The 14091-nt window shown below is 43.8% G+C and overlaps 1 protein-coding gene across 1 annotated transcript; it reads right to left on the minus strand.

Annotated features, from left to right (window-relative positions):
• Positions 1-963: 963 nt before the first annotated feature.
• On the minus strand, positions 964-5958 carry LOC311025285 (putative nuclease HARBI1; the record flags this gene model as incomplete). The annotated part of the gene is made up of 5 exons (XM_084028136.1): positions 964-2094; positions 4493-4552; positions 5098-5209; positions 5648-5763; positions 5949-5958. 5 exons carry the CDS (start codon positions 5956-5958, stop codon positions 1361-1363), a joined length of 1032 nt encoding a protein of 343 aa, XP_083884262.1. The 3' UTR covers positions 964-1360.
• Positions 5959-14091: the final 8133 nt, after the last annotated feature.

Here is a 14091-nt window from a genome sequence, read left to right on the forward strand (position 1 = left end):
GAGACTAGTGCGCAATATAACAGATGAAGTGCTTTTTGATTTAGTATTTTTTGTACTTTCCAAAGTATGGACACACTCCTGGCCAACTTCCTTTTTAATTGTGCTATGTGTGGCTTCCAACTTAACATGTCATCGATAATCACTCCCAGAACCTTATTCTCACGGACCCTCTCAATATTAACTCCGTTTGCTTGAATGTTGATACTGTTGTTGCAGCCTCTTTTCCCATATAGCATGTATTTAGTTTTTCCAAGATTTAGTGATAATTTATTTATGTTAAACCACACTTGAAGTTTCCATTTCCTGATTTACTGTTTCCACAAGTTGGTAAAGTCACTCCCCGAGCAGAAAATATTTGTGTCATCCGCGAATACTATTAATTTCAGAGTCTCTGACTCTTTACATATATCATTTATGTATAATATAAACAGCTTTGGACCCAGAACTGACACTTGCCTGATAGCTTCTATCCTCGGCTGCTATGCTACCGCAGCGTAGACGCCACTTCCGTGTTTACCCAGCCAATGCCGTTTCACGCGAGAGTATGCAAAAGTTTCGCTAAATGTTTGTAAATGCTTGTATTTTCAGGTCAACACTTGTCAACACTTGTTGACCTGATAATACAAGCATTTATAAAAATGTGTTGACCTGATAATACAAGCATTTATAAAAACTCAGCAAAACTTTTTCATACTCTCGGGTGAAACTCGCGTCACGGCATCGGCTGGGTAAACACGGAAGTGGCGTCTACGCTGCGGTTTGGATGTCGGATGTGGGCCACTAAAGGACCGTAATTCATTGCTGTATGTGGGCCGAGTGCAAGTGGGTTGTGGGGCCCATCACTGGGCCAGACCAGTTTTGCTATGTGGGTAAGGACCATGTGAGTTTTTGTATCCAACAGTGTTTCTTTTTCCAGAGGAAATCATTCTAACCCTGGCGGAAGAGCCACATCTGGTATGGCATCCCAGAGAAAAGATGCTGCCACCACCTTCCAGCAGAGACCAAAAAGGATGTCCATGCATGAAAAGTTAGCCTTAGAATTTCATGAGCAGAAAATTAAATATGTGAAAGAAGAGCATGACATGAAAATGAGAATTCTACAGGTCGAATTGGATGTGAAATTAGAAGAGAGAGCTGTTCAAAGAAAGGTGCATGAGAGAATGTAATGAAATACATTGTGAAAATAAAATTGTTCTCACTTGAGTATTGTAGTCACCACAACCTACATTTTAGAACGGCCTTGGTTAAGTTTCTCATTTAATTTTTCAGCACACTTTTATATATGTTGTACACAACAAACACTATTAAAGCAAAAACAAGCCATAATCAATACATTGATTACATTAAATGTATCTTTTTTCTAACTGAAGTGCTGCAATGTGAAAGCAGCTCTGAGCGCAAGTCCTCCTTGGTTATTTCCTGCCATGGGCATGGGCACATCTGGATCATTCTGGTCTTCCATTGGAGGGTCAGGACAATTATGCTGCTTCAGGTAGTTGTACAGCACAGCTGTAGCAATGATCACCTTCCAGCATCTTCTTGGCTCAAAACGAAGTGTATTGCGTAAAGACTGGAATCGATTCTTCCACACTCCAAACATACGCTCGACCATCCCTCTAGTGCGAATATGAGCTCTGTTGTATCTTTGCTGCTCAGTTGTTGTGGGATGTGGCCAAGGTGTGAATAAATAGGAACTCTGAGCATATCCACTGTCACCAAGTAGTAGTCCACTATGTTGCCCTCTCTCAAACTGAGCACACAATGAAGAGTTGTGAAAAATCCTTGAATCATGTGTTGCTCCTTTCCAACGGGCAACAATGTTTGAAAACTCTAAATTGGGACTGCATACAGCCTGAACATTGATGGAAAACCAGTTCTTACGATTCCTGTACTCCTCAGCATCAGGAGTTGATGGACACTTGATTTCAACATGAAATTCATAGAATAGCACTTTATAGTTTGCTTGCTCAGCAGCATCAGGGAACTTAATGTATAGATTTCTCAGTTCACAAATGGCATTGCAGACATTGTGAACTATTCTACACACTGTTGCTTCACTGACACCACACAAATCACCAGTCACCAGGGCCTGTACTACGAAGCGAGTTCAACATACCCAGGTTATCTTTCAGAGATCCAGCTAAAGTAACCCTAACAAAGGCAATCGGAGATAAGCGGTCACACGAAGCTGGTTATGAACTCGTTAACTCAACCCAGGGTTTACCTGTCCAGCTATGAGCGCGTGCACATGAAAGAGATGGCGTTTGCAGCATTTGACCAATCACATACATGGATCAGTCTACGGCAGCGGAGCGGCATATTTCACATACGAGGAGCGAACCATAATCATACAGAAATATGAAGAAATTAATATAATACAGGCAAAAAGCAACAGTTTCATCTGCCAAATGCAGGAAGGACAGCTGGCAAAAACTCACAGACTGTGTGAATGCGGAAGTCGTATTAATAGTATTAGTAGTAGTATAATATGACTGCCCCATCATAAGTACACTACTAGATCTGACTGATTAAATGACAACCTTAACCTCGCTGATAGCTTAGTGGTAGAGTTACCGCCCTATGAACCAAGGCTCCCTGCAGCGGCCCTGGTTCGAATCCGCCCTGTGGCTCTCTTTTAAATCACGTCGTCGCTCTCTCTCGTCCCTTTAACTCTTACGATGTCCTTCCGCAATAAAAGGCCAAACATATAACTTTAAAATTATGAATGTGTAGCTTGGATGTATTCTTATAACGTGGCTTATGACAATATCAGCCTCAACCTTTCAGCTGCAATCCCGGCGGTGTAAAACGGACTTGGGAGCAAATCAAATAAATATAAAACATAATTCAAAGTGGTAAGTCGGCTGTACGCTGACAAAGAAAAGTCTTTCCCTCCGATGAGAATCTGTATTCTCATATAAAACATCGTCAGACACAGACAAAAGGGTTTTGCCGGCCTGTGTACACTCTATAGTTCTCCTACGAGACCCTCTCACGATCCACGAGCTTCTTTTTTTTTTTCTATATCTGCGCACCAAGACAGCTGATTGGTCAGTCGGCGGTGTGTTTCTCCACGTTGATCTCTTATCAGGAACATAACCTGCTCCGGAGAAGTGAACCAGCGTCGTAGGACGGAGAACCCAGAGTTAACGCTTAAGTTACCTCGCTAAGCACAAATCCTGCCTCGTAGTACAGGCCCCTGATGATACCAGCCATTCCGGTGGCAGCACAGGAGGGGCCTGATAGGGTGGGTGTGAATGTGGTGTCCTGATTGGTCATGCATAACTTTGAGTAGCCATCTTGTTTCCTTTGTTTGAGCTACAGCATGCATTTTCAGGTTCTGAAAAACAAACTTTTTTCACAGAAAAGCTTAGATATCTGGGCATTTGTACCACATGTTAAAAAAATCCACACAATTCAAAATATACTTTAATATTAAGGGAGACAGATTTATTTTCAAATGCACTGAATGGTCTGTCCATTGACCTGGGGTCACTTTACATGCCCATGGGCCACAGATTAATAGACTTCTATGACGTTAGAATATCTAGATTTGAAAATAAAAGTTATTCTGTACCACACACACACTTGAAGTAGCAAGAGTATACTGTATTTGGGTTGGTAACTAAGTGCAGAAATGTACACTGATGAAAAAATGAAGTGAAAACACTGGTAGTGAAAAAGCAAGAGAATACTTTATTAAATTTTGTTGCAAACAGTGATTTCAGATGAATAGGCTTCTATGAAGTTATTATATGTAGATTTAAAAATAAACTTAATCACTACCAGGGCATCCAGACATGAAATGTTATTGTCACTAAAGGTTGGATTTCAGGGAACTTCTGTATGGATGACTGTATTATTAATGATGTCCATTATTCTGAGGGGAGAAAAGTGATTATTCTCTGAGTTTATAAAGTCATGATCTCCATTATTCAGAGAGGAGAAAAGTGATTATTCTCTGAGTTTATAAAGTCATCCATCCATCTATTGTCTACAGCTTATCCTGTATTCAGGGTCGCGGGGGGGCTGGAGCCAATCCCAGCTGTCACCCTGGACAGGTCGCCAGTCCATCGCAGGGCCAACATATAGAGGCAAACAACCATTCACTCTCACATTCACACCTACGGGCAATTTAGAGCCATCAATTAACCTATCCCCATCCTGCATGTCTTTGGAAGCCGGAGAACCCAGAGAGAACATGCAAACTCCACACAGAAGGAGCCTGAACTCGAACCCGACCTGGGAATCGAACCCAGGACCCTCTTGCTGTGAGGCGACAGTGCTACCAACTACACCACCATGCAGCCCTTTATAAAGTCATGATCTCCATTATTCTGAGGGGAGAAAAGTGATTATTCTCTGAGTTTATAAAGTCATTCATTAATGTTCTTGTACATTTGGTGAAAGAAGACATTATATGTGTGCATGTGATGAATTAAGTAATTTTGTTTAAGAATAGCTCTCCCCCCCCACACACACACACACTGACTGAGTGCAGAAATGGACACATTGCTGATGATGAACAGAGAGGAGACTTTCTTCTTTAACCCTTTGATGCACAACATGGGTCAAAAGTGACAAAAGTGAAAAGCTGAGTTTTAATTTTCTATATCTTTGCAATAAATTAATTTCATCATTCAGTATTCAAGGTATTCCTCAATTAACTTTTATTTGATCATCATACATCCTTATTTATTTTTTTCCTTTCTTACTTTTTAAATAATAACCCTTTTTGTATCACTACCCTTCTAATGCACAACATGGGTCGAAAATGACCCATATCCACTTTCTATGTTATTTCATGTATGGCTGAGTGTTTCTATGATACATCTTTGAAATAAATTAATTTGTATCATTTACTATTCCATATCAAACTTTTTACACACTCAAATGCAGCATGACAGTTGGAGGACCAGTCAAAAGGTGTGTTTTTCTTAAGTAGGCTGGTCAACGGAGCCACCACAGTAGAAAAGTTGGGACAAAAACTGCGGTAAAACCCCACCAACCCAAGGAACCGCATCAGGTCCTTCTTGGACGCTGGCACTGGATAATTGAGGATGGCCTCCACCTTAGCCTGCACTGGCCGAACCTCACCCTGATCAACCACCTTACCCAGATAGGTTACTGTCGCCTTAGCGAACTCGCATTTTGCTAAATTAACCGTCAAATTAGCCTGGGCTAACCGGTCAAGTACTGCACCCAAACGCTGAACATGGGATTCCCACGTCTCACTGAAAATAACGTCATCCAAATAAGCTGAACACCCTGCCAACCCCGCTAACACCCTGTTCATGAGACGCTGAAAGGTCGCAGGGGCATTTCGAAGACCAAATGGCATCACAGAATAAGAAAACAAGCCCCACGGGGTAATAAATGATGAAATTTCCTTGGCCCTGGCTGACAATGGCACCTGCCAATAACCTTTCAAAAGGTCCAGTTTAGTCACAAATTCTGCCCCACCCACTTGATCAATGCAGTCCTCAATGCGAGGGAGGGGATAACAGTCAGGTTTGGTGACTGCATTGACCCGTCTGAAATCTGTGCAAAACCTGTCTGACCCATCCGCCTTATCTACCAACAGACATGGAGAGGACCAGCCTGAGCATGATGGCTCTGCTAACCCGTTTTGCAGCAAATACTCAACCTCCTTCTCCATACGCCCACGCTTTTCCACCGGGAGCCTGTAAGCACGCTGCCTCACAGGCGGAGCATCTCCCACCTCTATATCGTGCTCGATCATGTTCGTGCGTGATGGTACATCTGAAAAAAGAGACACATGAGACAGAAGCAATTTCACCAGATCGTCCTGCTGGGTATCTGACAGATAACTAACTTGACTGGGAAGACAGTTCAAATACTCAGAGTTCTTAAGTTTCCCAGTCAGAATGGGCTCAGAGGGAACGTCAAAATCATCTGAAGGCCCAGCACCAACTGCGGCCACAGACTTAACGCCATCACCCACAGGAAGCGTGTCACCGCCCTTAACAGCAGAGGAGGTCAAAAAAGATTTCAACAAGTTCACATGACACCATTGCACTTTCTTCCTCCTGTCAGGTGTGACAATCAAATAGTCCCTGTCAGACATCCTGCTCTTCACGGTGTAGGGCCCACTAAATCTGGCCTGAAACGGTGAACCAACCACAGGTAACAAAGCCAGAACCTGGTCCCCTGGCTCAAACAGCCGGCCCTCAGCCTTTTGGTCAAAATCTTCTTTCATTTTCTTTTGAGCTCCACCAAGATTCTTATGAGCAGTAGCACAAGCAATGTGCAATCGACGACGAAAATCATTCACATAATCCAAAACATTTTCAGGTGGCTCATTAAGTTTCAAATCAACCCCCAGAACCGCTAATGGGCCCCAGACAGAGTGTCCGAACACAAGTTCATTTGGACTGAAACCAGTATTAGTCTGTGACACCTCCCTAATTGCCAACAACAACCATGGCAGGCCTTCTTCCCAATCCTGCGAGAGCTCAGTACAGTAGGAACGTAACAGATTTCAACGTTTGATGGAAACGTTCCAAAACACCCTGAGACTCTGGATGATAGGCACTAGACACATGATGTTCAACCCTCAGCTGTTTTAACACCTGGGAAAAAGTCTGGGACATAAAATTACTGCCCTGGTCTGTCTGCACTACCTTAGGAACACCAAAAGTTGAAATAAAAGCAGTCAGAGCTTTCAGAACTGGCTTAGTCTTTATAAAACGTAGTGGAAAAGCAGCAGGATAACGTGTACTCTTACACATTATTGTCAACAGGTACTGGTTACCCACCTTACTTTTTGGAAGCGGGCCCACGCAGTCAAGCAACAGATATTCGAAAGGTTTTTCCACCACAGGAATTGGGTACAGGGGAGCTGGCTTCAGCTTCTGGTTGGGCTTTCCTGTTAACTGACATGTCTTACAGGTTTTACAATATTCAGCAACATCCCTTTTCAACCGAGGCCAGAAAAAATGGCGGAGCACTTTGTCATAGGTTTTCTTCACACCAAGACCATCCACTATTTTTCAGAACTTGGTGTTTTATTTCTTTGTGCAAAAGCGACAAGGTGCAAACAATAAAACGAGGTGCAAACAATAAAAGTAGCCTTTTAAAAGTTTAAATGGCGGTGTTTATGAGTGGAAACCGGATAGCGGTCTCCAGCGGATGTAGTTAGCGGACCAATCACAGCCAATGCCGCTGCGTTGGTGTTGCGTTGGTGTTGCGTCGCCTCGATGCGCATCTAGGATTTTTGGGAGGTGCACGTCAGGCTCTTGCGTTGGACGTAAGGGGGGTCCGCAAGGACGTAAGGGGTCCGCAAGTCCCCTTGCGTTGTGTCGACGCGGAAGCATAACTTGGGCATCAGTGATCATTTGTGAGGCATGTAAAAACTGAGATGGCATTTTGTGCTCTTGTGGTGTGTTCAATTGTATTTTATTTTGTTTGGTCACATTTCATCAGTTTACAGTTGTTAAACTACAGATAAAGTTCAGTTCAATAGCCGTGTTATCTGTTATTAGAGGTATGTGTGACAAAATGACAAATAAACATGTTGCAAATATTAAATACATAAGTGTTTGGCCCCACTCACTGCTAGAGTAATTACTTGAAACAAATTATTATTATAATATTAAGTAATTTAATTTTAAATCACACTTGGATGAATGGGTCATTTTTGACCCATGTCTGTAAACTTGATGTAGTAATATAAAAACAATTTTTGTTCATAAAGTATGAAAGGAAAAATGGAAATAATGATCAGTGGTCATCAAAAATGAGATATTTAAAGAATACTTGGAATATTCAATCATAAAAAAAACATGGTGGTGGCCTGCTAGCTTGACCGGCTACACCATTAGCAGCTATACTGCCTGCTTGGTAGGCTACCTGAGGTAGCATAGCGAGCTAACCGCGATTAGCATTAGCACGGCCGTTACTGATCTTTTTAAAGTTGTTTTTCCTCACATAACACAATGATATAACAATACCAAGGTCGATAAAAACATTGAATAATAACTCTGACTGGTTTTATTAAAGTGTTTCAGTAAGCAATATCTTCACATGAGCTAATATCAGCAGGCTAATACCAAGGCCTAGTATTTTAGCATCTTAGCATGTAGCGCTTAGCTTACCGGAGTCCGAACAAAGGCTTAACGCGGCCGTAGCGGCTCCTCTCTCCTTTCCACAACATTCACAGACTCTTTCCTAATAAACAAAAGGTTTATCAGCACACTGTGCGAAGAATAATTGTGAGTTCATGAGTTTTCCATCACTTCGTCTGGCAGCTCACTCAGCGGACGTGTTGCTCTGGGATCGGTGGATCGGTAATGACTGTGGCTTTTTGTATGGGCGTGAGCAGTGCGTGCTCAGAGCGTGCTCAACGGCAATAAAAATGAATGCGGGGCTCATACGCCACCTAGTGACGGGACACGGGAACTACATTCAGATGACATATATGGGCTTCGGAACCATGTGGGTTACAAAAGCATCGCAAAGGCCCACGGGGGGTGTTGACGCAATGTGATTTCTGCCCAGTGCTCTGAATGTCAAAGTGAAGAAATTCAATGAAGCGCGGGTAAACAGCGGGAGTAACTATGACTCTCTTATAAATGGAAACCGGAGCCACGGGGGTGCACGTGGAGGGTCATAGCAGCAGGCGGTCGGTTGGGTCACACCTCCTAATGGGGGTCCGCGGGCAACATCTTGCAGAGATAGCAAACGTGACCTATAATGTCCCCAAACTCGGATGGTTGAGTGGTGTAAGCCCGCTTCTTTGCCAAACCTGTGGTCAGGACCGTGGTGGATCAGCACGGCGGTCCTCTCTACGTGGCTAGGGCCGTGTTAGTCAGGAGCGACTTGACTTGAGGATGTCCGGGGTGCATTACGAAGTGGTAAACCTCTCCTTAGGGGGGGGCGGATCCACAGGCGGGTGGACACGGGGACCTCTTGGGTGCAAGCCTGCATTAGTCTCCCCTTTGTATGGGTGTTCTAGCCGTTCGTTTGCCATCCGGCAGGCGGTAGGGGCTCCCTAAGCACTGGGGTTCTGCCAACACACAGGCAGGATGCTGGAACCTGTGTAAACTCTGTGAGTGTTGCGGTGTAAGCAAAAGAGGACCTGAGGGTTCTGTAAACTGGTTGGTGGCAATCAATTCAAGCTCATAAAATTCCCAGAGTCGACTTTGTGTGGGAAATGATGAGATACCAATTTTTCCTATTGTGGAGAGGGCGACTCTCCCCGCTGGGTCTGTGGCCCGTTGTCTGTCCGCTGCGTTGCCGGTTAGTATCCGGAGGAGCTTAGGCCGTTCGCTATTCCCAGACGCCATCAGTCCGTTGAATCTATGGGTGACGAAGGGGAGGTAAGCCCCCAGTCGATGCAAGACAATAAACTCTGCAGAAAAGAGCAATCGGATAGTCATGTTTTATGATGATGCCGGTTTCCTCTTGGTCGATGATGATGGTACCAGTGGGCCCGACCAAGAGGCACCCATGAAGTCTAGGGTTACCCCAGGATAACCCTAGACAGCACCTGCTCCATCCCTCTGGAAGTAAGTTAGAGTACCATATGCCTGAGGACTTAGAAAAAATAAAGTTAAGGGGGTGTCTGTGTGGAGGAGAGTGAGTCCGACTGAGGGTGCCTAAAACTGGGCAGGTGCACCTGCTGCATCCCTCTGGAAGTAGGTTAGAGTACCATATGCGTGGGGACTTAGAAAAAATAAAGTTATGGGGGGGTATGTTTGGATGAGAGTGAGGCCGGCAGTGGGTGCCTAAAACCTTACATCCCCCTGGAAGTAAGTTAGAGTACCATATCTGCGAGGACTTAGGAAAAAAATGAACACAACTAGTTTTGGTGTGGCGCATGCGCGAGCGGCGAAATGGTCTCTGTACGTCTCCTTTTCACTGTTTGTTTGTTTTAACGTTTTACTTCAATTCGCAAAATAACAGTGATGATAATTTAAGTTCTCAGACTCATATCCGCTACATTTAAACAATGAAGCTTAATCCAGCCATTCTGCTATTGATTCTGATCACTTTTTCACTTGATCTCGGTAATGGTAAATGGCTTCATTTATATAGTGCTTTTCTCCAAAGGGCTTTACATTAATGACTGTCATTCACCCATTCACTCACACATTCACACACCGACGGCGGAGTCAACCACGCAGGGCGACAGCCAGCTCGTCAGGAGCAATTGGGGTGAGGTGTCTTGCTCAGGGACATCGGGCACTCAGCTAGGAGGAGCCGGGGATCGAACCGGCAATCTTGCGGTTGCCGGCCAAACTGAGCTAAACCCCCCCCTTCATTCATGGAGGCCAGACAGGCCGCACCATCTACACCCGGGACTTTCTGTTGAGCCTCAGCGCTCCTTCGACGCTTATCCAGTTTAATGATACATTGTTACTACCAACCGAGTGTATAAAAAGTAGCAACAACTTTAAACCAAGGAAACGCGGAAGGAAAGGGGGAGTTCGGGAGCGGATTAAAAGGCAACCCTACAGGCAACCACTTCCATCGATCATGCTGGGTAACGTCCAGAGCCTAAGGAATAAGGCGGATGAGCTATGGGCCTACACTCAATACCTTTCAGACTACCGGCAATCCTGCCTGATCTGCCTGACAGAGAGCTGGCTTACGGAGGCGGACCCGGACTCGTCAGTTGACCTAGAGGGCTTTACACTGGTGAGGATGGACCGCAATCTAAACTCTGGGAAAAAGAGAAGTGGAGGTGTGTTTGTCAACAATAAGTATTGTCACCCCAACCATATCACAACGAAGCACCGGGTTTGTACAAAGGACATTGAATTAATCTCGCTCTGCCTAAGGCCTTATCACCTGCCTAGGGAAATACACCAAGTCAGACTCTTTGTTGTGTATATTGCGCCCTCAGCTGACACACAGGCCGCCACTACTATTCTCCATGAACTTGTGTCGCAGGCAGAGGCAGAGGCTCCCGATGCGGCCAATTTTATAATGGGAGACTTCAACCTTTGTAGCCTAAAGGAACTAGCCTCTACCCACATACCAGCAATATGTCACCTGTCCTACTCGCGACAAAGCCTGCCTGGACCACTGCTACGGTAACGTACAGGACGCCTTTTACGCTAAAGCATTGCCTGGTTTGGGAAACTTGGACCATAATATGATCAAACTAACACCTGTCTATGTGCCCCGGCTCAGGTGCGAGAAAGTTAAAAAGGTGGAGGTACAATGCAGGACTACTACCGCGATTGACGCACTTCAGGACTGTCTTGCGTGTACAGATTGGGATGTAGTAACCGATGGGACTGATAACGTCAACGACGCAGCGTTCGCTATTGCAGGATATATACAATTTTGTGAGGACACTATTATTCCCCAAAAGACTGTTAAAATGTTCCCCAACAACAAACCTTGGGTAACTCCGGAACTAAAGCACCTTCTCAATCAGAAAATGCGTCTGCTTAAATTAGGAAATAGGGAGGACAAAAAAATTGTACAGAGGAAGATTAAAAACTTGATTATTGACTGTAAAGCAGCATATAAACGTAAACTTGAAGGCTATTTTAAAAGCAATCCTAGAAGAGCATGGCAAGGGGTACAAGTAATCACAGGTTACAAGCCTAAGAATAATATTATGGTAGATAATGAGCTTGACATGGCTAATGAGCTAAATAACTTCTACTGTAGATTTGACACATATGATTTTAAAACAGAACAGTGTTTGGCTAGCATGGAAGTGAGAGGCTTGGTGGGTGCAGATATTGAAATTTCTGTTGATGAGGTAAAAACTTTTTTCAGACGTATAAATCCACGTAAAGCTAGTGGGCCAGATGGTATTAGTAGTAGAACACTAAAAATGTGTGCAGATGAGCTGGCACAGCCTTTTCAGAGGCTGTTCCAGCTGTCCTTAGACACTGGTGTGGTCCCCAGCATATGGAAAAAAAACATTAATAGTGCCAGTGCCCAAGAACAACAGACCTAAAGAATTTAATGACCTGCGTCCAGTGGCACACACTTCTACAGTAATGAAAAAATTATTTCAAACCAGCTTCAGTCTGAGGTTTCACATCTTCTAGACCCTAGCCAATTTGCCTACCGTGCCAAGAGGGGGGTTGAAGATGCGCTTCTTACCCTGACCAGTAATGTTTATGAGCACTTTGAACATGCAAGGAGCCTGGTTAAGATTGTGTTTATTGATTTTAGTAGTGCCTTTAACACAATCCAACCTCATCTGATGGTGGTGAAATTATTACACCTTGGAGTAAATCCTAGATTTATTTTATGGATTCATGATTTCTTGACAGACCGTAGTCAGCAAGTAAGATTTAACTCTCACATTTCCTCCCTTAAAAGCATTAACACTGGAGCACCGTACTATCACTCATCCTCTACACATTATATACTAATGATTGCCAAGCATCCTCTTCAGCTCATAATTATTTTAAGTATGCTGATGACACAGCACTGGTTGTTTTTTTACATTCTGACATCTCCTGACATCTCACACATCTCTGACATCTCATCTCCTGAAGGCTTTGAAAGGGAGCTTCAAGGTTTCATCACATGGTGTACAGACAACTTTTAAATGGTCAATGTGAAGAAAACAAAAGAAATGGAGATGTGGTTCAATTCACTACAATGTAATGTCGTCCCCGGCGATAGTTGACGTTCAGAGCGGCTGCTTCACTACAATGTAATGCTGTCCCCGGCGATATTTGACGTTCAGAGCGGCTGCTGCAGCAGCCCATTCACTCCTGTATTAAACCGACCACGGCTCTAATGGACGATGTGAGCATCCGTCCTATTGGATAGTTATTAGGAAGAGTTTATGGCCAGACAGCTGTTTCAATGATGTCGGGTTGCTAGGGACTACGGCTGAAAGACGCCGTGAGCACCTGTCCCATTGGATAGGGAGGACCTATTACCCGGAAGTATTGTCATTTTTTAGGTTTTTAGACTAAGGATGATTTTACAATAATACATGTGACGTTTCTAGCAACTAACACAGCAGTGTATCCTTGTTAATTACACAAGACGAATGAGCCACGTACATCTGTTTCCGCGTTTCCCCTTCAATTCGTTTGTTGTCAGTTTTTGGGTAGCTGAAGGCACCAGCCTACATTAACCATAATCCTCAACTGTCCAAACAAAACTTAAAAATTATAAATAAATAAATAAATACAAAATAATTAGTTCCCCTTATGTAACATAGCCTATATGTGTCTAATTTATTGTTTTCCTTGATTTGTTGTTGTTTTGTCATGTTAATTACTTGTCTTTGTATGTAGGCTACGATGTGAACTCCAAACAATTCATGTTGTAAACATGTTCTTACTGATGTGATATGACAGCATTCATAATAGGCTCATTTATTTGTTTCCCTCTGTACCGCAGTGTAAAATGTTCCTATCTTTATAGATAAAGATTTGTATTCAAAGGTGCGTGCGCCATCAAACGAAATGCACGATACACAACGTCATGGTGTGCGACCAGGACCGGCGTCCCTCGCGGCAGTTGCAGTCTTCCCCTTCAGGTAAGAGCATGCATGCATGGTTAAGAGAGTAAAAAGAACAAAATAGGACTAAAATCTGCCCCCCAAAACTGATAGAATCAGCCCAAATGTAGCTGGTAGCCAATATAGACCTGTAGAATATAAATGTCATTCGACTGATTTATTTAAGACACTACAACTTTATTTTGGTGTAATTTTATTTGAAGGGCTTTGCAAAAAACTATAATGACCGTAATGAACAAGAAACACGTTTCATAAAGGTTTTCGATCAGGTCATGATGAAATCTTTAATGTGGTGTGCCACGCCTACTTGGCATCAATGTCTGAGAGGTGCTTTGATGTAGAGTTCTCAACGGGCCTAAAAATTACGACCCGACCCGGCCCGTGGCTTTTAAAGCCCGGACCCGATGTAACCCGACACATCAACATGGATTATCTGCCCGAACCCGAAAAGTGATCACTGAGGGGCAGGGCAAAATCTGTGGGCCTTCACATACTTCTTTATCCTACCCCTTCTGTCAAGACCACTTCCCTACTGCCACCCTTCCCTTGTTGTAATGACTGGAGGCTGTGGTATTTTTGCACAGTGACCTAGCCTAGACATAGCCTAGACCTAG

The sequence above is a fragment of the Eutrigla gurnardus genome, assembly GCF_963514095.1.
Source record: "Eutrigla gurnardus genome assembly, chromosome: 15".
NCBI lineage: Eukaryota > Metazoa > Chordata > Actinopteri > Perciformes > Triglidae > Eutrigla > Eutrigla gurnardus.